This window comes from Poecilia reticulata, linkage group LG13 (assembly GCF_000633615.1).
Source record: "Poecilia reticulata strain Guanapo linkage group LG13, Guppy_female_1.0+MT, whole genome shotgun sequence".
NCBI classification, from domain to species: Eukaryota; Metazoa; Chordata; class Actinopteri; order Cyprinodontiformes; family Poeciliidae; genus Poecilia; species Poecilia reticulata.
This window is the reverse complement of record NC_024343.1, coordinates 9,181,773-9,207,572: the sequence shown is the minus strand read 5'-3', so window position 1 is coordinate 9,207,572 and position 25,800 is coordinate 9,181,773. Positions and strand designations below refer to the sequence as shown.

General features: G+C 39.4%; 2 protein-coding genes across 6 annotated transcripts in view; both read left to right on the top strand.

The window, feature by feature from the left end:
- Window positions 1-9,065, top strand: part of LOC103474364 (A disintegrin and metalloproteinase with thrombospondin motifs 8) — a 62,589-nt gene extending 53,524 nt beyond the window's left edge. Inside the window, exons 7-9 of one of the 2 annotated variants that reach the window (XM_008425251.2) lie at window positions 4,379-4,551; window positions 5,843-6,018; window positions 6,598-9,065. In XM_008425251.2, the coding sequence (XP_008423473.1) occupies window positions 4,379-4,551; window positions 5,843-6,018; window positions 6,598-7,336 (1,088 nt within the window). In that variant the 3' untranslated portion in view covers window positions 7,337-9,065. Of the gene's footprint in view, window positions 1-4,378; window positions 4,552-5,839; window positions 6,019-6,597 lie in introns of both variants that reach the window. The other variant, XM_008425250.2, reaches the window with a different exon arrangement.
- Window positions 9,066-13,080: 4,015 nt separating this feature from the next.
- Window positions 13,081-25,800, top strand: part of zbtb44 (zinc finger and BTB domain containing 44) — a 65,464-nt gene continuing 52,744 nt past the window's right edge. For 3 of the 4 annotated variants that reach the window (XM_008425248.2, XM_017308271.1, XM_008425247.2), the window contains exon 1: window positions 13,081-13,665. The gene's annotated coding sequence lies outside the window, so the exon portion shown is untranslated. The remainder of the gene's footprint in view (window positions 13,666-25,800) is intronic. The other variant, XM_008425249.2, reaches the window with a different exon arrangement.

The window sequence follows — 25,800 nt, the reverse complement described above, 5'->3', positions numbered from 1 at the left end:
GCTGCTTGATCAGCAGATCGGTGACAAACTCAGAAACCGATCTACCTTCTTTACCTTCTGGAACTCCATAGATACGAAGATTATTTCTCCGGCTTCGGCTCTCCAAATCCACAAATTTGTCGATCATAGCTCTGTTCTTTTCTTTAAAGATTTTTTTGGCTCTAGTGGCCTTTATTTGATAGTTAATTGACAGGAAAGTGGGTAATGAGAGAAGGGGGAAGACATGCAGCAAGGGTCACCAAGGCCGGGAATCGAACCTGTGACAGCTGCGTCAAGGACTAAGGCCTCCATATACGGGTTGTGCTTAACCCCTGCGCCACCACAGCACACCCTATAGCTCTGTTCCTTTCTAATGTCTCAAGCAGCGGCTCTTTCATTTCCAAGCACGCAGCCTCCAGGTCAGCTATCCGGGTCTGCGCCTCGGTGATGCTGCCCTTCTGGTTCTGCAGCTCGCGCATCATTTCCTCCCTGAATCTGTTGAAATCTTCCTTCATTGTTGCATTTACATCTTCTTTGAGTTCTTCCATGTCTTGCTTCATCTCATTTTTAAACTCTTTTAAGTCTTCAGAAAGCGTCTTGATACTCTCCAGTAAGGCGTGTTGTTGTAAGCTAACGCTAGCYWTCCTCGTGGTAGCATTAGCCTCGTCCTCACTACCGTCTCCCGACTGTTCGCCAGTATCTTGTGTTTTAGATGTTTTCTTTTCGATCTTAATTTTCAGCATCTTCGCCCTTTAAGTGGTTTAGACTGAAGTTTTGCTAATTGTCTGAGTTAAGCAAGCAGGAAAATTTAAATACTGACATGGAGCAGCCTGTTTTAGGGCTGTAGTGATGCAATAACYTCACAATACAATACGATACACAATATTCTGCTAATGATACAATATATATTGCGATATTCAACAAATGATACAATTCAATACACTTTTGCGATTTTCTGAAAGATTTTAGAGGGACAGAGTGATTTTGGTGACATTTTGTGACTGTTATAGAGTTGGACTGAATTAATTGAACTGAAAACTGATTAAAAGCACCAACTACACAACACCTGGCTCTGGTTGGACATAGACACTGACTTAAAGTCGACAGCTGGACAAAATGAATCAAAGTAGTGGTGAGAAAACATGTTTCTTTTAATTGAAACAGTACAAACTGTAGCTTACATGCATTTGTAAAGTACCTGCTCTGAATAGTTTGGTACCATTTTAACCTTGACGCTTAACATCTGAAGGAATCACTCTAAGCCTGATGACCGAATCACTCTCCCAGTGAAGCAAGCAGTGAGTGAGCAAGGTGACAGTTGGATGTTATGATACTTGCGGATGAATATCAATTTTTTTCTAGGAAAGAAAATATYGATATATATCGCAAAATCGATATTATTGCACAGCCCTAGCCTGTGTCTACGTGGCCATCTTGTTGCAGCGCTGACCCGTTAGTCCGCTGCTCTTGTTTTCACCAACATGCAGGAGGAAGGGCTGTCCTGGTTCCACACCAATGAGGAAGGCTTCAACATTGGCTTTGGCAAAATGCTAAGAAGATGAATAATAAAAAATATTTATTATATATAGCAAATGGTAAACTAAGCCAATGAGAAAGTGATTTTACACAAGAAGTAGGATCATTGCAATAACCACATAGTTGCTCATAAAGGACAACATGGTCCACAGTTTGATATGAGCCGTCTGGATTCTTCATGTGGCCTTTGGACGTAGGAAGAAGCACATGAACCAACAGAAGAATGCCTGTTTTTCCAGCCTGGAGGAAAAACAGGAAAAATAGTAGGAACATTATAATAATAAAATATTTTAAAGAGAAGTGTGAGCAAAACTAACCAGATAGATAGAAACTTTATTCATCCCTTTGGGATTTACCCTCAGGGAAATTGTAATACAGTCTCCCACACAGCACCAATACATCAAATCCTTAACATTTTTTTTTTAGCATTGTTTTTTAGCATTTAGCCTGATTCTATAGTTCCTCTATTTCTATTGTACTCCTGTTAGCCAGTGAGTAGTTGAAAAGTTTACTTGCATGATTGACAAAGGAGTTCTATAGTCTGTCGGTCCAGCACTTTGGAAGAAACAGTCTCCCACTGAACCTGCTTTCCTGGCTGCTGATGACAGTGTGCAGAGGGTGGCTGGTGTTGTCCATAATAGCCTGGAGTTTCTGTAGGATCCTCCTCTCTGGCACTGTACTGTGGTGTACTGCCACCCCAGCACACCACAGGGTATATAACAGGACGCTGGCGACAACAGACTGATAAAGCAACCCAGCAGCTTCCACAGATGTTAAAGGATCTCGGCCTCCTCAGGTAGTACATCCTGGTCTGAGCCTTCTTATAAAGCTGCTTGGTGTAGCTTGTCCAGTCCAGCTTGTTGTTCAGCCACAGGTCAAGATATTTCTAAATCTGCACGACCTCCACCTCTCCCCTCCTATCAGAACTGGTCGTGGACTGCCTCTTTCCCTCCTGAAGTCAATGACCAGTTCCTTCATCTTGGAAGTGTTTAGCTGCAGGCTGTTTCTATGGCACCAGACAACAAAGTCCCTCTGCAGGCTCCTGTACTCCTCTTCACCCCATGATGGCAGTGTCATCAGTGTACTTCTGAATACGGCATGTTTCAGAGTTATAGCAGAAGTCTGAGGTGTACAGGGTGAAGAGGATGGGTGACGGCACCGTCCAATGCGGGGATCCACCTGTGTGTGTCACTGTCATATTCATTCAAAATACTCTGTCTACCTAGTTTAGCCCAGAGAGCATTTTTCACCATCTACAAGATAAAAAATTCAGAAATAATTACCATGAACACAACTCAGACATTAAGTATCACATAATCATTAGGGATTATAGAAATTAGTCAGCTTACAGAAACATTCTGGACAACATTAGAAGTTCTTTCTGAAGAAATGTGTTGAAGTCATCATAACACGCTTCAGTTACCAACATGATGTACTAATAGAAAAAAAAGGCAGCCACTGTGTCATTATTTAGTGTATGTATAGAGACAGAAACATTTTGGCTTAGCTTTGATCGCATAGCTCAAAGCACCGGTCCAGCACAGCCACTCTCCCCATTATGCCGTCTAAAGCCAAAAACATAAAAAAAAACGACTCCGCAGCTAAATAATGTTAACTCAAATGGCCTTTCTTACAGTTTTAATGTTCAGTTAACCACTTCACACCTCATGCTACTCCTGCTTGGCTAGCTGCTAACAAAACTATTAAGCCTAGTGTGTTGAAGTCCAGTCCTCTAGAGCTGCTGTCCTGTAACGTTTAGACGCATCTTTACTCCAACAGACCAGGATCAGCTCTGAACAGACCTGCTAATGAGCCTTTCATTTGATYCAGCTGTGTTAGAGCAGGGACGCCTCTGAAGGTTGCAGGATGGTAACTCTCAAGGACTGGAGTTGAGCAGCCCTAACAGTCATATATACCATGATATCCAAACAAATAAACTTACATTAAGTGAACTATGTAAATGACTCGATACTCTTGCGCAAACGGAAAGTAAATGCATCCATTAAAAAAATCATCAAAACCATGATAATCTTAACATGAAACTTACCTTGTTACGATAAGCTCCAGACAAGACGCCACACTGCTGTCCCTGCTGCTCGGACAAACACGTGATGTCACAGATACATTACAATTGTGGGAGCAACTCTGTCTGGTGTTGATTTCAAAATCAACACCAGACAAATTTAACACTCTGGAATAACACCAACTCTTTAGGGAAATTAAAGAACTAAAGGTGAATTAGACTAAACAAGTGTTGAATTAACACTGTATTTTTAACATACAACATCAGCACTGGAAATCTAACACTTTTGAATTTGCTGTGTACATATGCACACACAGGCATAGTTTGTATTTTATTAGAATTTTGTGTATCAGGCCACTGCAATGGAGCAGATATATTTGTTCACAGAACATCTATATTTATACTAGAGCTAAGCAAGATCAGGTTTGTACATAAAAAATATCACAGTTCCATTGGCATCAAAAGAGTCAAGTAATGTAACCTCTTCTGGCTTTTACAACAGCAAGGTGTGTCAATGATTGGTCTTCCGCTTTTCAACTGATTTTTTTATTTATTTATTACAAGTTGTCCCAACAACCGAAATGAATCCCTGCTTTAAGTGGTGGTGGAAACTTCATTCAACATTCCAGGATTTTTTTGGTCATAGCTCTAAACTGTACCCCAACTTCAGAGTTGAAAGCTTTTGACATATGAACCCTTTACTGCAAATCAAGCTGCAGCATTTCTAGACTAGTTCAAAATAAATTTAAACAAGACATGTTGTGACATCTTTGCTAATAATGAGGTGATCTGATTATAAGAGTTCTACAATTAAGCAAATGTTCTATATCCCATGTGTAGGTAAAAGTTTCAGAGAAGAGCAGTGCGAGAAATACAACAGCCCTAACTACCTGGACTACAATGGAAATGTCAAACAATGGATCCCAAAGTATGCAGGAGTTTCCCCCAGAGACCGCTGTAAGCTGTTCTGCAGGGCAAGGGGCAGCAGTGAGTTTAAAGTATTTGAATCAAAGGTACAGTATCTACATGGAACTGCACAACACAAATGAAATATCAATTCGGTTAGATGTTTTGAGATAAATAAAATAATTGTGCAAACATTTTTTAAAAAATATAATTTGCTATCAGATATTTTTTTAAGTACGGTATTTTCCGCACTATAAGGCACCTAAAAACCTTCAATTTCCTCAAAAGCCGACCTTATAACCCGGTGCGCCTTTTATATGGACCAATATTGAGCCACAACAGGTCTAGCASCTACGGTAAGCAGCCGTTGACTTCATTTTGCCCCGTAGAAGCAGCCGCCCCGGTGCATGCTGGGATAGTAGTCAGAACGCTGACAACTATCCCAGCATGCACTGCGGGCCCAGTCGCACAAGGCTCTCCTCGCCGACCGGAGTCTGACTGTTTTGCTGACATTCCCTTTAGTGCAGCTCCATCTAGTGGATGCATAACGTAACTCCAGCCTCTACTGTAGCGTCTATTCTATACACCTTATAAATGAAAAAAGTTTTAAAATAGGCCATTCATTGAAGGTGCGCCTTATAGTGATTTATTGATTTATTTCACAGTATTGATCTAGTCTCCACTAAAGTCCTTTATTATAATGTTAGGAAACTTTTGTGGATCTTCTGATAAATGTTACTGATTCAGTAGCTGTTTCATTAGCTTTCTGCTCTCATTTATACCTTTAACTTGAGGGTTATAATCGGATCTAAGCTTGGATGTTTTGTTTTTTTTACCTGAATTCACTGACAAAATCTTGGAATTAAAACTATCCTGAAAGCTTAAATATGTAACTTTTATAAAAGTATGTTTTTTTTACATATTTGTCAACTATGTCATGACAGTAGGCTATATGACAGATCATCTATGACAGTTGCAGAAATGCATTGCTGTCAGAAACGTCCACTCAGAGCCAGGAGGAGGGTCTTAGCGCTGTTAATCAACCTTGTGTACTCCTTGCTCAATGTGCTAATGGCTGAGAAACAACTAACAGTTACAGGAAACTGTTTATTTGCCATAATCTGTGACCCAGCTAACTATCCAGAGAGCAAGAAGGAGGATGTGAGCAACATGGGTGAATTTCTGCCTCCACAGGTCAGAGGAGGCAGAATTGCTAAATCTTTTCACAGATTATCTGTCTCATTAATATGAGACAGTCATAGTGAAAAGTTTAACAAGATTATCTTCCCTGTATCATTGCTGAGTTTTTAAAAAAATAAAAATGCGGTTTTATTTGAATGCTGCTGATGCGTTACATTTATAATGATACCTGTGCGATTTCTCTCTGCGCCCCAGCAGGTGATTGACGGGACAACCTGTGGCCCTGACACCACATCAGTGTGCGTTCAAGGCCAGTGTGTGAAAGCAGGCTGCGACCAGGTGATCGGATCTAACAAGAGGGTGGATAAGTGTGGAGAGTGTGGAGGAAATGGGCTGAACTGCAGAAAGATAACAGGCTCCTACAACAAAGGAATGTAAGACCACAACAACAAGCCGACACATTAAAATCTGCCTTTATTAGAAATGGTAGAAGTTTCTGCTTGCTAGTCAAACAAAACGGCAATAACCTTGTGAGCTCATTTAGAAAAGCAGTTTGAAGCTTATCATTGTTATCACAGGATAACCTAGCTTAGCTTAGCATACAGTAGGGTAATATAAGACTTTACTAACAGTTGATATATCAGCTGAAGTAAAAAAAATTTTGGTAGCACTTTATAATAACTAGACCTTACTTAGCCGTAAATAGCCAATAATAAATAGTTAATACTCAATTTTATTCATGAATAAACATTGAGTGTGTTGGTTTTGGGAGTAATTAGTCATTGTAGGTAAAGGATTCATAAATGTGTTAATTTATAGCTTATTAAGTATAAATCATTCTTAATTAATGTTGTTTTCAAGGTTAATTAACTTTTTATTAGGAGTTCAATATGGCTAAATAAAGTGTAGTTATTATAAAGTTTCACCAAACTTTCTTAGCACCTGATGTTGATGAAACACAAATTTAGCAAGTGAGAGTGCGACCTAAAGGCTTTTCCTTTTTGCTCTATTAGCTATGGCTACAGTGACATTGTCACTATTCCCATTGGTGCCACCAACATTGACATCAAGCAGAGGAGCCATCGAGGAATCAAGCATGATGGGAACTACCTGGCTGTGAAGCGAGAAAATGGAGCTTACATCCTCAATGGTAACTTTTCCGTATCCACAGTGGAGCAGGACATTCCCATACTGGGCGCTGTGCTGAAGTACAGCGGCTCCTCCACCACATTAGAGAGGATCCAGAGCTTCAGGCAGCTGAAGGAAGCCATAACCATCCAGGTCCTGGCCACAGGAGGGGGTGTCAATCCCCCCAAGATCAAATATACCTTTTTCATCCCTAAGGACACGGCGTTTAGCAAATCTAAAGAGAAAAAGGGCTTGTACTTGTCTCTACATATGATCAGCGATGTCTCTGACTGGGTGCTGGGAGAGTGGTCTGAGTGCTCCAAGAGCTGTGGCTCTGGGTGGTCCAGGAGGAGCGTCGAATGCAGAGACGGTGACGGCTTCTTCTCCAGCCAATGCGACAGGGAGCTGAAGCCCACAGACATCCGGCCTTGCGGAGATGTACCGTGTCCTATCTGGCAGATGGGTCCTTGGTCTGCCTGCTCACGAACTTGCGGTCAGGGTGAGCGCCGCCGCAGTGTGTTCTGCATAGACTACACAGGGAAGACTGTTGAACCAGAGATGTGTGATCCAAATAAAATCCCAGAGCCAGTCTCTGGGCAATGTAACAACCATGACTGCTCATGAAAAACATGATTACAATGAACAGTCTTTTTTTTTGTTTTTTGGTCAGAGTGCACATACAAATCCTGGATGGGAACACCAGCAGCAGACATTTTGGAACAAAAGGACCTGGACTCTAAATTTTAGAGAAAAGTCTTCAACTTTTGACTAAAAAGAAATGACAAACAACTAAAATCTAAAACTGCCTTGGTTTTATTCCTAAGAATTATTTCTGAGATATGAGCATGATTGAAGGGGGTTGGATGAACTTGTATGTTGATATTCCTGGTCCCATTATAATTTGTCTTTTGTTAGCATTTGACATCCACTATTAAGATTGGGAACAGTGAAGATCTACCTCAGGATGCACATGTGATGCTATGTGTAAATGCTAGTGTTTGATGTAGTGTGTGCTTTCTCTAGAATGAGTTTTAAAAGCAAAGAATTAACTTCAGGAATAAATTTGCCATACTTTGCCATTTGTTTTCTAGATTTAGGTGCCACTGTGAGTCCAAAACATTAGCAAGAGCCAACAGAGTCTGTATATCCTGGAGAACTTTGATTGAACGATTAAGACATGAGGCTATGTAAGCCTTTGGGAAAAGTGTTCATCTTGATTAAAATCAGATCTGAGTGAATTCACCAAGATGATGATGTCAGTTCTTTCAAAACCATCCATTTTATACCCTCATTGATAAACCACTGCATCCATATTTTCTATGAAGATGGTAATAAAAATGCTCAGATCTCATGTTTAATTTAATGTAATTTTGTAATTTCATATTATCTCCTGAAAACTTTTCATCTGGCCATATTTTTGCAGTTATCCATATTTTTGCCTATTAGCTTTTATGAAATGTGTGAAATTGTAACCTCTGGTCAACCATTGAATAAATGCTTTCCTGTTGATAGAAATTATTCAAGAGAATCATAAAACTGCATTATTTTAACATTTCTTATCTTCCCACCCTCACCATCACCCTGTAGGTACAAACTCTTACACAATTGGTGAAGAATAACTAAAACTATAAAGGTACAAAAAGATTGTTCATGACTCTGTTTCTGGTAGAAAATGCAGTATAATTATAAAAGAAAAAAGTCAATGAAAAACAAAAATTCACTGTTCATAACTGAACAGTTATGAACAGTGCTTAGGGCTTGCACTAAAAGACTTCCACTGAAAAAAATAAAAAACTTTTCTGCAAGTTATTATATTGTGGATTATGTTTTCAGTGTTCTTCTAGTTGATTGTTTTTTATTCATTCTGAGTTTTCACCAAAGAAGACAGATGTAGTCCAAAGCCACAGAAGCTGAAATGATCAAAACATGAATTTGTTCCATTTAAACATCGTGTGAAATGTGTAATCTTTTTTACACAGACAAGACATCCTCTGTTTTGTAGTTTGAGCAGCGATAAAATATTTATTGCAACAACAAATCTTTTTTTCAGTTCCTTTATGTCTTATAGTGCTAAGTGATAAACATGATATATGTACTGATAATTTAATTTGCTTTCAGACTTTGTGGTCATTTCTAACTCCTGTATGTATATTTGATGTATTCATTTATTTTGTTAACTTACAGTATAATATAAGATAAAAGAAATGGGATATAAGGCTAATATTCCTTCAATGAAGGATAATACTAAAGTATTGTTACAGCTTTCTAAGCTGTTTATTTTTGTAAAGTTTTTACTTTGATTATGTCATTATCATGGTATATGCTGCTGTCTTTGAATATTGTTCATTTTTTGTTTTTTCATAAAATGGTCAAATAAACACTTTTATGTTAACAAATGCCTCCTCTCTGCACACGAGTAAAGGAAAACCCCAGGTAAAACCATACCGGACCCCATGAAAGTAATCAGATTTTGTCACGTTAAGCCATGAGCTTCAATGTTTTGAAGACAGAGCGACACAAACTGTAGCGTAGCAGTAAAGTGAAAGAAAACCAGACATGTTTGTTTTGAAAGTAAAAATCTTGAAAGTGTTGCATACATACTGGTTCAACTTCTCTTGATTAGCTGATTGATTCATTTTATTTTAATGGGGCTGTGCATATTAATGACTGTAAATATACCAGATTTAGCATAATGTTAATTTCCATCCATAGTCCTCTAATAACTCAAATTGACCTAATTACCAGAAGAACATTCCACCTCTGTGTATTTTTTGTAAGTTGTAAGTAAAGTCTGGAAAACAGCAGACAGATCAAAATCATAGAGAAGTTTAAAGCAGAGTTTTGAACATCTTGCATTTGTTCAGTCCATCATCTAAAATGAAAGGAGTGTGACAGAGCTTCAAAGCTACCAGATGACTGCCTACATAAACTGAAATATTTAGCAGAGAAGCAGCCAAGAGCCTCAAGGTTCCTCTGAAGCAGCCGCAGAAATCCACAGCTCTAAAAGGAAAAGCTGTGAAAAAGGACAGCTTAAATCTTGTCCTCCACATATTCAAGAAAGCCTCAGTTTCAAACTAACGTGGAAGAATATGAGTGTGAGTAAATGAGCCCAAACCCGAACTTTCTTGTTTATGTGTCACTAGTGAAAATCACCATCTGATTATCACCGTTTTATCAAAGAAGCCTAATTGCCTAAGACATTTTTTGGCAAAATTGAGATACATGCCTACCTTTACTCTCATCCCTCTGCTGCATCATCCTGTCTTATTACCGATGTCTTCAGCCCATCAGAACTCTTGTTAGAGTCCAAAATCACTGTCTGTCTAAGTCATCTTTTTAACTTAGGCATTTTTGCTGCCACATACAAAGATGACACACCACATGAGAAACAGGGCTCTGCTTACCACCAGTGAAGCATTAGCTTTTCTCTTTGAGTCATTTGGTAAGTTAGTTCACATTTCTTCTACTTTGTAGACAGTAAATGTACATCCAGTCTTAGGAAATGTGTGTTTAAACTTTTCACCACATTTCTGTATGATGAAGTAGTTTAAGACTTTGCCAACACTAACAAAGTTTTACCAAGAATATTGTGTGTAATTTCTAGTCCAAACAATTTCTTTACACTTAAAATAATAATATCAATAAAGTGTTGTCCAACTTGAGGAAGCTGATTAACATCTGTTCTGGTGAGTTGCTAGGTAACCACTCCCCTCTGTCTCCCCTGCAACTTTCTGCAGCTCCTTTCTGCCTGTCGGTRAGGAGAACCAGGTGGACTCAATCTTCAACCTCCTAGCAATCAGAGTGCAGCTACTTTTGGTGTGACTGACTTGTCAGTCCTGGTTTGAGAGCATGAGATGCAAACAGTGCTGGAGCATTTAAGCTCAGAACTGTGAAAGTTTCAACAAGCTGTGAAAGACGGCTGGTGAGGCTCAATGCTGCTGCTCATGCTGAATTGTTTGTTGTATTAAGTTGTTTAGTCTTGTTGAGGTCAAGTTACTAGGTTGAAAAGAAAAAAAGTAAAAAGAAGGTAAATACACTTGGTGTTTATTGGTTAAAGTAGAAAGAAAAAGGAAATGTTGGTTGTAATGTTTGTGAGGGTATTTAACAAATATTGATAAAAATGCTAATTTATTTATTGCTGCTGAATTTACTATAAAATATTTTCTATTTATTATTCTTTTGATATAATTGGTTTGAAAGGGTAGAAGTTTGATTTCACAATGTATTTACCTTGTTAAATTCAGAATGTAATATATGTGTTTCTGTTTCTTTTGAGGTTTTTCAYCTATGGGCTATTGAGCTATTGAGATTTGAGCTATGTGGACCATCATGAAAATAAAGATGAGTCAATGAAATTAAAGTCTCTGAGTGAAATCCAGTTCAAAGATCACAGTGGAAACGATCCCTTTCAAGTGGGGATCACACAGTAAACCAAACCGGGAAAAAAACAAAAAAAAACTTGACAACATCGCAAAAGCGCAAATAAAACCTCAACTGCATCCACAAAAAAGAGGTGCCAGGGACAAAAATGAGGAAGTTCAAACCGTCTCTTCCATTCATTGTAATGGGCAAACAAGATGGATGCTTTGGACCCTCCGGAGCATCTTCTTTATCAGGCAGTTATAAAACAAAGTGTCTTCAGTCAGAGGCTTCTGCAGAGCTGTAGTAACAGATTGCTGCAGGAGAACATTCCTGTTAACAGCCATGAGCTTCTACAACACATTTTTAATGAAACATAAGTTACAACATTAAATTTCCCTTTGGGATAAAGCATTTTTTAAATTAATTGAATTATACAGGTAAATGAAAACCAACAAATGTGGCAAGTTGATTTCAAGACAATGAAGTCATGAAGGAAGGATTTAAGTTATAGTTTTAGGAAACAATATGTTGAAAAAACCATGGTGATGGAAACAGGAACAGTTGTGCTCTGTAGACTGTGGAGAAGATRGAGGTGGACTGTAGCACTACTTTGACTAAATATTAACCTGTATCATAAGATAAATGAGTAGAGCTCTTAATCAAAGATAAATGATTAAAATTTAATGTCATTAAATACTTTTCTAGGGCCCCCAAAATGGTATGTATATATATAAAAATAATNCAGAGACTCTAGTTTATTAGTCACTCTTTAGCTTATATTTTAGAAACTGTAGAGTACTGACTATTGCAGAGAGACTCCTATTACTGCAACCCAGAAAAGGAATTAGAACAAAGTTAGAATACAGAAAAAATTCTTCCAAACAGAAACACTTAGGTTTTATTATTACTCTGAAACTGTGGAGTACTCATTACCTTTACAAATTTAGAGCATACTTAGAAAGTGCAGAGGATACTTACACTTATCAAGCATCCCAGAAGTCCACAGGGATACTTATTCACTTACACTAAAGCCCCTTTTGCACTGCACAGCTGGACCCAGGTCGACCCGATCGTTTTTGCATTAGCACTTCCAGCCTGGTACCACCCGGCTCCCTGGAACCCCGAGAGCTGCGGTTCCAATCGGGCCGGCCAGACTGGGCCTGTTTGGAGTTAGCCCCCGCTGGTTCATTGGCTGCGGGGGCGGAATAAAGACCAGATCTCTGGATCACAGGAGCACTAGACTTTCTCGATTGCTGTCATTTCAATATGTTGCATCAATAAATTCYCGTCATAATACATTTTTACCCTACAGTAAGATTACAATCACCTCTTCAGCCAAACATTTCAATGGTAAAGGTAAATAACATTTCTCCAATTGAACCGATCAGGAAGTCGGCCAGGCTATGAACGAGGGGATTTCCGCATCTCGCGTTGCTCCAGCCGGAAAATCCTGCCTGCCGCAGCGGTAGTTCAGCTGGCTGCGAGTCCAGCTCAGAGACGACATTCAGATGAGATTTTTTTTCCGTTAAATGTAAAACTGAGGTAAATGTTTCCCTCAGCTTTCACGCTCATGAGCACATACAGAAAAACAGGACGGGAGACTCAAGAAGAAAATTGTTCTGCGGTCKCTGGGGAGATCGCCTCGGTAGCTATAGCAACAAGTCGATTTATGTGACGTATCCTGCTCAACGCACAACGACCAGGGCCATAGCACCAATAGAACTGGGTCGAATGGAGCTGGGCAGTGTCCGGACACTGCAGTGCGAAAAGGGGCTTTATTTAGCAACCCAGAACAGGGATTAGAACTTAGAATCCAGAAAACCTACCTTAGCAACTACTTTTCAAACTCCTATTCTTCCAAACCAGAAAAGAAATTAGACCAGAGGATACTTGCTTATACTTATCTACCAACCCTGAATATGAGTTTCTAGATTATTTACTTTGAATCAACATTAGCTTTATCTTCTTTTGCTCTTTCCTTTGTATTTTATTTTAATTCNTGATGATCTGATAAAACATCGGAGCGTCGCTGAGCTTCGAGGCCTCAAACACAGCTGGCAGCTTTAATTTCAGTTCTATCCTACGGATCTACGAAAAATAAAAAATAAACTAAATGTAACTCTSTTGAAAGGAAAACAGTATTAATAGTTCAACCCATTTTGAACTATCCGATCTGATCTCACGCTGAGACCGTTCAGACTGTAGGAATGAAGCGGAAGTGTTTCGGTTTCCGAGGTGACGCTTGTGTCGCCAAATGTGACACTTCCTGTTTCTTCCAGTATGACACAGTGTGGGTTGCGCGTTGCATTGTGGGGGTAAAATATAGCACATAGAAGACAACGGGGACCACAAAGGAATGAAAACAGCACCTCGGTAACTTTTAGGACCTGTTTATGGGAATGTGACTCCGTCAGAGCGGYATTCAAACGGTGAGCCGGGGCGGCAGGCAACTGCCTCAGAGGAGCGGGGAATGTGAGCGGGTGAAGCGGCGCAGCTGCAGCAGGGCGCACCGCTGTCTCCGACTGCTTTTTGTCAGCTGAGCCATCAGCATCCAGAGGCCCCGGCTGTTTTCCCAGGCCTCCCGCCCAAAGGTAAATTCAATTCTTACTGTCATTTACAAATGAGGAGAACCCGTGTGTGAGACGCTAACTCGCTTCTTAGTTGCGTCTGCTTTGGGGAGACGACCTGAGTTAACTCGGTGATATTTGATCAGGTAGCGTTAGCATAGCAGCTAACGACGGTTAGCTGTACCATCAAAACAAACGGTTGGACAGGCCGAAGCGAAAACTGTTGACTTCCAAATAAGATTAGTGACATGTATTGTTTGAAGTTGAGGATGAAGTTACTCAGTTTTGTGCACTGATTTGTGGAAGTTTGTCTTACATTAAGACTTAATAGAAATAACAGATTTAGGAGAACTTATCGATGCAACCAGCTGTTTTATGTTAARTGGGCTTCTGTTGAATGTTCRTCTGACTTGACACTTGAGTTTTAGCCAGTTAGCCCTAAGCTGCCCTTTATAATCATAGCAGATTTGTATTGAGCATCTTTCCTCTTGCCCTGCAGTTGATGCCAGCTTTCCTCTACCTGTTTTTGTCCTGCCGATAATGAAAACACTAGATTAGTAGAAGGTCTGAGTTGATGGCTCCGCCTCAGGGGCGCCGCCAGGAATCTTGGGCCCCATGACAAAAWATTAGATTGGGCCCCCTGCACTGTTACAATTTTTTGAGTCTATTTGACCCATAAAAAGCGTCGCAATTTTAAAGTCTTACAATTGCCTTGCTTTCTTTTGTCCAAGACTGACACTAGCACAATATTTACTGCTAGTGAATTTTACATGCAATAGTCCGCAGACAGAATGCAAATAGGTTGCTTAATTTTTTCTATTACTTTTAGATCACTGAAATGTCTCTCCCCACCAGCAACAATTGTAGACAACGTGCAAAGTATAAATAAAGCAATCCAGACTTCTCAAAAAATGCTATGTAGTTGCATTTTATTCAAGCTTCTCCATATTTGTAAAAGCTGTCATCATATGATAGTTTGCTATGAAACAGATAATCTATGAAAATATCAATCTCCTCCACCTCCTCCCTGAGCTACTATTGCTGGCTAAAGTACTACAACATTCCAGCCAAAACAACCAATCAGAACCATTAGAAGTGTCTTAGCACTGTCAATCAAGCTCATTCATTCACTGCTAAATGTTCTAATGGCAGAGAAAAAACTTATTACAGGAAAACAGTTTATCTGCCATCATTGGTAGCTATGCTAGCTAAACTCAGCATTTACAACAGGCTATGCTAGCTGTAGCACAGAGCAAGGGGGAGGGAGGATGAGCAGCCACATGAGATTTTGACTGACRGCGCTAAAACCCGCCTCCTGCTTCTGATTGGTTGTTTCTAGATAGCACTGGGAGAAGGCAGAGGAAATGTTTCACMGATTATCTCTCATCCTATACTGTTACAACATAATTACAGTTTTAACAAATATGTAAAAAAAATATATATATAAAATATACATACTGCAGCATTAATTTCAGTTAGGAGAGGACAGGTCAGGACGGACGTGGGTTAGAGCTGCTGCTGACTGACTCATCTGTTAAGTGTGGTAAAAGGTACAGGGACAAGTTAAATATATGAATATGTTGGAAACTTTTATTTCCTTAATTCATTAAATGCTAGTGAAATGGAGGTAAACAATAGTCTGTAGCTAAGCTAATTATGCTAARTGGTTGATAATCTCACGCAGTCTACTCGCCTCTCGGAGCAAAACTGTGTTACAAATTGACACTCTTGTCTTTTTCCCTCTCTTATCTCTATTTTTTGGAGAACCTGACTGAATTATTTTTCTTGACGGCATAGTAACTGCCACAGTCGTTCTGGTCTTCTACTGACTGAACACTGTCACAGTCAAGTGCGCTAAGCATGAATGAACCATTTCATATCAGATAGATTTTAACTTTTCCCCCCTATACCGTGNAGCAGTTCCCTAAAAGTCCAACAGATGGCAGCAATGCGCCATGCAAAACAAAACACCCTCAGTTTACAGGACACTCTTCCTGCTAAAGAGCCCCCTGGTGGTTAAACCGGAAAATACAGCATATGAAAAAAAATCTGAATGCTCCTTGGTATTGTTCAGGGGGCCGGACCAAATGTGGAGGCGGGCCGGATCTGGCCCGCGGGCCGTAGTTTGGGGACCACTGCTTTAGACATATCAGTGTCATATATTTTGAGCCTTACAGGGGTTTTTAAAAGGAAATTTTGAACACTGTCCTAGGAGCTATTCACTGTGCCACCATCTTGGATTTTGGTCATATGACCCCCCTTCTCCACATGGTTTTCTTTTAAGTGATACGCACACAGACACAGGGTTTTATCTTGTTTGCTTGGTGCTTGGTGCATGTGCCAAACTGGCATGGACCACACATCTCAGAGAAATGATGAGTCCTCCCCTACGTGCTTAGAGGTTTGAACTTTATAATTTTTCAGTTTCACGTTTCCATTAGACCTAGATCCACTAATAGATGAGAAACCCTGGGTTTCATCAGAACACATTTGACAATATCAATCTACTTCTCTTTGGAAAATTAAAGTGAAACTAATACCCATCTGAAAGCATAAGTTTTTAAAATTTCCAACAAAGTGAGTGGAACCAAGAGAAATTCAGCTGTTTAAGAACTGTTTGACTGAAGAGGCCAGTAAAGAGAAGGTTTTAGTTTTAGGCCAAATAATGCCGAATTACAAGAACTGCACAAAAATGTCAAAATTCGCACAGACATTCAATCAATCAAATCAATCAAATTTTATTTCTATAGCACATTTCAGCAGCAAGGCATTACAAAGTGCTTTACATCATTAAACACAAAAACACAGTCATGCAACATTGAATAAACAATCAAAAACATAACATTTCCTGCTGAAATAAAAAAGGGGGACTGCAACCCACACCCCTTTTCAAACAACTGGGGGACTCTAAACCCGCACCCCTTTTCTTGCCAACGCTTGAACCCGGGTTGGGATTYAAATGCTAATTGTTGTTTATGACATAAAGACCCTCAATAATAGAGTTTATCAGGGAAAACAAATATTCCATGGTGAATTTCACTTAGTTTTTTTTTTTTGCCTTTTCCATAAATCTTTTCTAATTTTGGTACTTAAATACACATCATAAAATGTTGATGAAAACATGGATAGTGTTATATGAGAAACAATGATGTTCAAAAATGGATAGATTGTCTTTTTGCTGAGCATTTCTGACTATAAGAATATATATTTCTTTCATTTCTACAGCATGCAACCAACATAGTGGAAAAGAAAATATATTTGAAGTAGAGATGCGCCGATCAGGTTTTTTCCTGCCAATACCGATTCCGATCACCCATGAGGGCCGATCACCGATACCGATCACATAATTATTTTTTTAATCAAAAGCAATACCGGTTACATTTATGTGGAAAAAGGAACCATTAATTCACCTTAATTTAGACAAAAAATAGTTTTTAATAACTTTGTCCAAGAAAAAAACTAATCAAAACAAGCATTGTGCAAATTGTACTGTTATCAGTAATACTATCTTTAACAGACTGAWAACATATGGAGGCTCTGAAGAGGCTAAATAATGCAAAGAGTCAAAATAAAACCTCTCAACATTGCCAAAATATTCAAGTATAAAACTTAACATTCAAAGGCAGAAACAGGATCTATTAAACAATCCTGAGTTACTGAATGAAAACTTCCTGATAGCATGGCGGCTAGCTGATTACTGCTAGTTATGAGTGGCTGTTTCTGACTGAGCGGAGTAATTATGTAGAACNGATACAATAATCTCACAATACAATATACGATATTCTGATCACTGACATATCCCGGTATTTGGCAGGCGATACGATTCAATGCACTTCAACAATTTTCTGAAAGATTTTCGAGGGACAGTGTTTTTAGTGATATTTTGTGTTCTATAGACTTAGATTTAATTAACTGAAAACTGATTAAAAACATCAACAACACAAAATCTGATTGGACAGAGACTTAGAATCTACAGCTGGACAAAATGAACCAAAGATGCAGTGAGAAATTAGTTTTTGTCATTTAATTCATGTGGATTTGACATAAAACTCAAAAGTTTCAACAGTGATCCGGGAGCTGAGTGGGGAGATTATCAACCTCTGTAGACTCTCAATTTGCAAATGATTGCACTTATGTTTTTCTTTTGGAAATACTGTGGCTGCATTTTGGACCTTGAGTCACAGAAAACCAAAATCTGATTTGGAAAAATTGTAATTTTTTTACTGTGAAACGCTCAAATATGAATGGTTTTTTATAATTTAGAATGACAATATACACTGTAAATTTTTTAAGTGATGTAGAAATATTGCAAGCAACACAGTTTTATAACATTAGCATGAAAATGAAGGCAGTTATACAATTTTTGACAAAACATTATAGGTCAAAACAAGATGCTAAAAAATGTGTGGGTGCTGGGAGGGAGTAAAGTCTCTTGGACTATTGGGAAAAGGCTCTTCTACCTTGGCTCCCGGAGTTAGCCGTAGCTGTAAGTTGTTTACTTCTAGCTGCTCGGGGAGTGGCTCTGCCTCACCCCGTAGTGATCGACTCCTTGCAGCTGCGCAGGGTAATGGTAGCTACTCTCTGAGTAGCTGCCTCTCAGGCTGCCAGGATCTCATCGTACTCTCAGTCTCTGATACTCTTTGTCAGTTGCTAATAAGAATGATCGATCAGCCATTGTCATCATGGCAATCCTCAGTGTGCCGCGGACTCTGGCTGCGGATTTCTCCTCTTCGTCTTCCAGCTCAAAACAGAGCGCCGCTGCCTGCTGCGCATTCATCCTTCAGGTAATCCTTTATATACACAACAGAAACCACTAAGCTAAAATAAAATTACGAAATGGATGCCACCAGTCGCTCCAATATCCAAACTTTGCATTAATTACGCGATCTCACTGCTTTTGCCGCTGCTCCATTCGCGCCTCTACTCTGTTACCGCTTCACTTTCACGGTTACTTGCGCAACTTTACTTAATTTCTTATCAATAAAATACAGCCCATCATTATTTATTGAAGATTTGAGATTTCCAAAACAAAGGAATCTAATGTTGCGTTTCATTTTTTTATGTTTGGAAGCTCTTTCCCTTTCACATCACCGGAAAAAACGGTTTTTAACATTTCTCTGACATTCGGAAAAATATGGTTTACTTATTTTAGCATAACTCTGGTTTTACTTGACCTATTAACAATTTAAAAACTGGTGTAGGGCTGTTGTAAACAATTATTTTAGTAATCGAGTAATCTATAGATTTTTCTTACGATTAATCGAGTAATCGGATAAAAACTTATGAAATAAAATATTGGTAAATCTTCCATAACACCAGTGTTGCTATCGGATATCAACATCAGTCTATTTTTTCCACATTTGAGCTTCCCTACCAGTTACNATAAATTCAGGAGCGGCATCTCATAAAAATGAGAAAACTTTGTTTTAACGAGATGCAAAACTCGTTAAAACGAGTTTCTTGTTTTAATGAGAAACTTTCCTGATTTAACGAGATGAGTTTTATGTCTCATTGTAAAGAGAGAGTTTTTTGTTTTAACAAGGTAAAATCTGACAGATTACGACTTGTTAAAAATGTATAAATGGGCTCACCATGACTACTTCTCATCCAGTTTACTCTAGATGGCATCTAAAGATTTTGAAGTGTTTTTTTTTTTTCTTACAATCCATCATATTTAAAAGAAGATATTTTGAATTTTGTGAGCAGGGGTTGCATTAGCAAATATGTTCCATATTTGACCAGTATTTTTTTGACGAGCTATAATTCACACCCTTGACTGACGCACATGCGCAGACATTGTAAACTTTATATAAAGAGGCAACTAAAATTAGTTTTTAAAAAAATCCTTTCTGAGTATCATCCAGGGTGGAAATTATCACCCGCCACTGGCCAAATGTGGGTAAAGGTATGAAGTGGCGTGTAAATTGGAGCAACGTCCRCCACTGTGGCGGGTTGACAATTTTAACAGAGAAAAAAGCTGCATTCAGTTTGAACTTCTCTCACTAGGTTAGGACTGACTGTCTGGAGTACAGAATGATGGACATACTGTCCATATCTGGCGGTCCTACGTTGTCATAATTTAATAAAAACAAAAAAAAGTATATAAATATATTTTTTATGACTGCAACAGCCCAGTGGTTAATTTTATTGTCGGACATTGAGCTTATCCAATGAGCTTCCTCAGTCCTCCTTGGTCCGACCCTTCCCTCCGCAAAACTACAAAAAAAAAAAGCTAAAAAGCACATAAGCTAATTCAGAAAAATGTGTCAAACTGAACGATGTGTCAATTATAGGGATGCTCTGATCAGGTTTTCTGCTGCCGATTCCGATACTGATCACCAATGAAGCCGATCTCTGCCGATCTTTGTTCTAAGTTAATAAATAAGTTAACTTAGAAAGTGAGCTATTATTGTTACAAGCTAATTTTCTAAACTACAGAAAAGTAATCGTTAGTGAAGCTCAAATGCGAAAAATTGGACTGATTGATATGCGATAGTAATACTGCTGTTATGTTAGATTTACCAATGTTTTATCTTTTTTTTATACGATTACCCGATTAATCGTAGGAATAATCGATAATTACTCAATTACTAAAATATTTCTTTACAACAGCCCTAARTGTCACTGATCTAATATCTGCTCCACCTTTACAAAAATTTAAGACTCTAAATAAAAACAAGTTTTAATGAGTGACTCCACTTRGTAAAATTCCTCAAATATTGATTTATTGTAGTGGCTCTCAATACAAGTTATATGCTATTTAAATTATAACTTAAGTTGCTTTATTTTTAAACCTTTTTTGGTTTTCCCATGTCCTGGAAGGCTGAGAACCTGGTCAATATCTGGGAAGTATAACTTCAACTTAACGTTCAAAGCACCAAGGTTTTTATGGAAAAATATTCAGATTTTATTGTGTAGTTTTAAAGGCTATACTTTGAAGATGGTAAGAAATAAAAGCATACTTTCTTTTTTTACTGTCAGCTGCTCTGCAATAGCCCCTCTGCTCTCGGCTTCCATCAAGCTGTCGGGTAGTGGTAACGCTCAACCAGGGGCAGTTCTAGAGAAATATCTATGGAGTGGAAAGATGGGGGCAACAATTTTNGAAAAATCCTCTTTGCAGTCTGCATTGCTCTCTGCGCATGACCAGTTCCTTGTGAATGGTGAGGGCTAGATGTGATGTGTTTAAAATCAAACTCGCTTGCCGTCAGCTGAAATTCTGCACTGGCGAACTGGGGTCTATTGTTGCTCACAATTTCATCTGGAATTCCAAACCTAGCAAAGGTTGCTTTAAGCCTCTGAATTTTTTGGCTGGTGGTTGTAGATGGCAGGTGTAAAACCTCAAAAAATCAAGAGTAATAATCTGATATAAGATAACTGTTCTTTATGTATGTCAACACCAATTCTTTTCCATGTTCGATCAGGCAAAGGAGTGAAAATGAGTGATTCCTTCTATTGTGTTTGTTTCTGTTCTTGGCAAATCTGACATTGCATCACAACTTTACTGAGATCTCCAGAGAAACCAGACCACCAAACAGATKAATTTGCTCTCTCTATACTTAGTGAGCCCCTGATGGCCATCATGTATTCTGTTGAAGATCTCTGCCTTCTCTGACTCTGGGATGACAATTCTGCAACCTATTATGACCAAGACATTAGCTTCTGAAAGTTAATTTTTCACTTTCATTTATGCTCTGATCTTCACCGGCACTTTTCTGCTGTATTCTGGCCACCCATTTCTGATATGTTTGACGATAGTCTAAAGCCCTCCATCAGCTGCTGTGGCCTTTCTAAGACTGTCCATCCTTGATGGTGATGCAGGGATGCTTTGGATTATGGGAGCCACATAACTGTCCAGCTCTGTGTGCATGTCCCTCTTTTTTTGTCATGTGACAGTGGGCTTCGAGACAGAGCATCAACAAGCATTTTTCTTGGTACAAATACTGCTTCAGGTTTGTATCTCATAAGTYTCGTGAGAAGACGCTGACACCTCAAGGGAACATTATCAATGCTCTGGTTATTTACTAATGGCACCAGTGGTTTTGATCAGTTTCCAGCTTGAACTGATCCAGACCACAAAGATATTTGTCAAACTTCTCACAAGCCCAAATACTAGCCGGACATTCTTTTTCTATCTGTGTGTAGCATGTTTCAGCATCTGAGAGGCTTCTGGAGCAGTAGATAATCGGCCTCCATTCTTCTCCATGAATCTGGAACAGCCTATAACTTCTTGTGTCTGCTGAAACTACTGTGGGTTTGGGGATGTCCTAGAAGGGAAGGACTGGAGCTGTAGTCAGCATGTTTTATTTTCTCAAATACTGACTGCTGCTCAAGGCCCCAGGTTCAGACGTTGTTACTCCTCAACAGTTCATTGCATTACAGTGGCAAGGAAGAGAACAAACCTCCCAAGGTTGTTCATAATTCCCAGGACTGTTTTAAGCTCCTGCAAATTCTCAGGTGGTGATAGCAGCTGAAAAGCTTCCATTTTTTCTGGGTCTGGCCTGACCCCTGGATGGTCGATGACATGTCCCAGGAAGCGCAACTGGCTCTGTCCAAAAGAACATTTTTCCCTGTTTAATTTGAGACCARCCAGTTTGATGTGCTGCAGCACCCTTTCTAGCCAGTGGTTGTGTTAGTCTTTTGTTGCTCCATGTATACCAGAATATCGTCCATGAAAACGTCCACACCCTCAAGCCACTCCAATATCTCCAGCATTTTCCACTGAAAGATCTCAGGTGCGCTGATGATAAAAATGGTAACCTCTTGAAACGGTACCTGCCAAATGGAGTGATGAAAGTTGTTAATCTGCAGCTTTCTGTRTGTATTAGGATTTGCCAGAACTCACTGGCTGCATCAAGAGAGGAAAATACTGCAGCTCGATTTAGTTTAGAGGTTTTTTCATCTGGAGTGGGCAATATGTAGCGTTCCCTTTTCATTGACTTATTTAATTTAGTAAAGTTWACACAGATTCAGGCTTTGCCTGAGCTCTTTTTAAGAACAGGGACAATGGGAGCACACCATTCAGTAGGTCGTGTAACTCGTTCTATGACACAATTAATCTCCATTCTTTCCAGCTCCAGTTACATCTGTCCATTCGGGAAACAAAACCACACAAAAAATTACTGTAAAAGCGCACACCCGGATCGCGAACAGGGTGAAAAGCTCGCAGAGTTCAGTTGATTGTTTTGGATCAGATAGATCCAACTGACTGAACTAGTGCAGATTTCTCTGCAGAAGCGACCAGGAGGAGTTTGTGAGGCTGTGCGTTCAGACCCCAGTGAAGTGCTTGTAATTTAAGTGGAGTTTAATTTCATTTATTATAAGTTATTGGAGTCACACAGTCAGTGATTCTTGTCACTGCGGAGAAAAAGTTGGATGCGTTTATCGGATTTATTGGTGATGGGATCTGGATTCACGGTTCAACTAGGTGAACATTAACTAAACCGCATAAAATGCGGCTAAATAGCCTATGTTAATATGTTATATAATATAATATAGAGGTGTGCCGATTGATCGGCCACCGATCATAATCAGCCGATTTCCGTGAAAAAGTGTATGATCGGTGATCGCCGATCACGATCTCTTGTTGTCAATCACCAAAACGATCACTTCTCAGCCTGCCTGTGCAGCTCAACCCCTCTTTCCTTCACACTGCGCAGGCGGGCGGCAATAAATCCTGTAGTGTGGAACTTTAACACTCTGAGTGAATGGGGAAGTGTGTGTGTTGCAGCAGAAAATTACCTCGGGGTGAAGCACGTCAAAATTCATCAACGCAACGAATCTAATATGGCATTTAAAAAAGCAAACACCTGACGAAGTTTGGCTATATTGAGGCTTAATGCAGGAACAAAGGGACATCCGGAGTGGCCGGTAAAGCAGCGCACAACTACCAACACTCACCTGTATTAGCATCACGGTCAGAAAGTTAAACAAATAACCTGAAAAATAATTGAAGTCTTCAAGCTGCCGGTGTAAGACGCTGGTTCTGCTCTTGCTCTTGGACCGCTACGCGCTACTGGTAGCATTTATTTCACAGACGGAGCGCCGCTCAACCTCCACCCAGCAGTGAACTCTCACACCGAACGTTTGCCTAAAGCTGCAGGACGTAACTTAAACAGTAATAATTTTAGAYAGGATGGCAAAAGTTTTAATACATAACATAAGACAGATGATCTCTGAAAAATAATCGATCTCCTCTGCCTCCTCCCYGTGTTCTGCAGTCCTCACAGTCAGAAACAACCAATCAGAACCAGCATTAATCAGCTGGCCACCATCAGGAATTKATGATTTAGCAACTCAGGATTGTTTATTTTGATGCAGCCTGCATTTGAATGTTTCCTTTATTACTTGACATTATTTGATATAGGCAGATTTATTTGACTAATTTATGGAACTTGGAGCCTTGCTTTTAAATATTATTTTACTGATTGCAGGTTTGATTGTCCTTTTGACTGAATAGCTGCTGTATTGTGCCTGCAAGTATTTTGCATGTTTGTCTAAATTAGGGGAATTTATTGCCAGATATTTTTTTAATGTTGCCAGATCACTTGGTATCATTTTTACCTGAAGCGAAAAATTAACAGTCAATTCAGGCGATTGGCAAAAATCGGTGATTGGCTTCATTGGTGATCAGTARAGGTGTGCCGATCGATTGGCCACCGATCATAATCGGGCCGATTTCCGTGAAAAAGTGCATGATCGGTGATCGNTCTAAAATTATTACTGTTTAAGTTACGTCCTGCAGCTTTAGGCAAACGTTCGGTGTGAGAGTTCACTGCTGGGTGGAGGTTGAGCGGCGCTCCGTCTGTGAAATAAATGCTACCAGTAGCGCGTAGCGGTCCAAGAGCAAGAGCAGAACCAGCGTCTTACACCGGCAGCTTGAAGACTTCAATTATTTTTCAGGTTATTTGTTTAACTTTCTGACCGTGATGCTAATACAGGTGAGTGTTGGTAGTTGTGCGCTGCTTTACCGGCCACTCCGGATGTCCCTTTGTTCCTGCATTAAGCCTCAATATAGCCAAACTTCGTCAGGTGTTTGCTTTTTTAAATGCCATATTAGATTCGTTGCGTTGATGAATTTTGACGTGCTTCACCCCGAGGTAATTTTCTGCTGCAACACACACACTTCCCCATTCACTCAGAGTGTTAAAGTTCCACACTACAGGATTTATTGCCGCCCGCCTGCGCAGTGTGAAGGAAAGAGGGGTTGAGCTGCACAGGCAGGCTGAGAAGTGATCGTTTTGGTGATTGACAACAAGAGATCGTGATCGGCGATCACCGATCATACACTTTTTCACGGAAATCGGCTGATTATGATCGGTGGCTGATCGATCGGCACATCTCTAGTTAATTACTACACAAACTTTGACCTGGAGCAGATTCAGAGCAGAGAAGAAGGCGGAATTAGTGATTCAGGGGTTTTGTTATTGTCCTTGGAGAAGGAGGATGATGAGAATGACGTGACCAGGGGAAGATTTAGGAAGTGTTCAGATTAACTGCTGCCCGATAAGAAGGTGAGGATGTGTCCATGATACAGGAGCGTTTCATGCAGGCAGGTCTGCTTGTGTGTGTGAGAGTCCGGTCGGGGGACGCCAACACCTACCTAGCAGGAAGTCAGAAAAATACCTGAATAACACAGGCATGATGACAGTCTGTGGAATTAATAATGAACACAACTTGACATGTTTTTAGTAATAAGAATAATTGTGAATTTCAATAGAAAACGTAATAACTAAAGGAAAACGAATAGAACAGTTAGAAAACAGCTATTGATACCATTTAAAAATGTTTAAAAAAATGACTAGACRCCTCCTAACTAAATACTATCTGGGGAGTTGTAGCCAAAATGTAGAAAAATACGAAATTATTACAAGAACTTTAGGGATGTGTAGTTAAAGTAACAAGAACCCAAAATACAAGTCATGTTTGTTAATGTCTACTTTATACAACATCATTCTTTCCACTCACTGTTCAGCTGTCTGCCTGGAGAATCTTCAATGTAAGAAAGTGAGAAAATGTGTCCAAAACCTGTAACCTTAATTAGTGATAAATAAAAYTGAGTTTAAACTTTTAAGCTCCTGATCAATTCTTAGTGACCAAAATGTGAAAACATGAAGGTTTGATTCAAACTAGAACCAGTCAGATTAGAAGGAATAAAGCTTT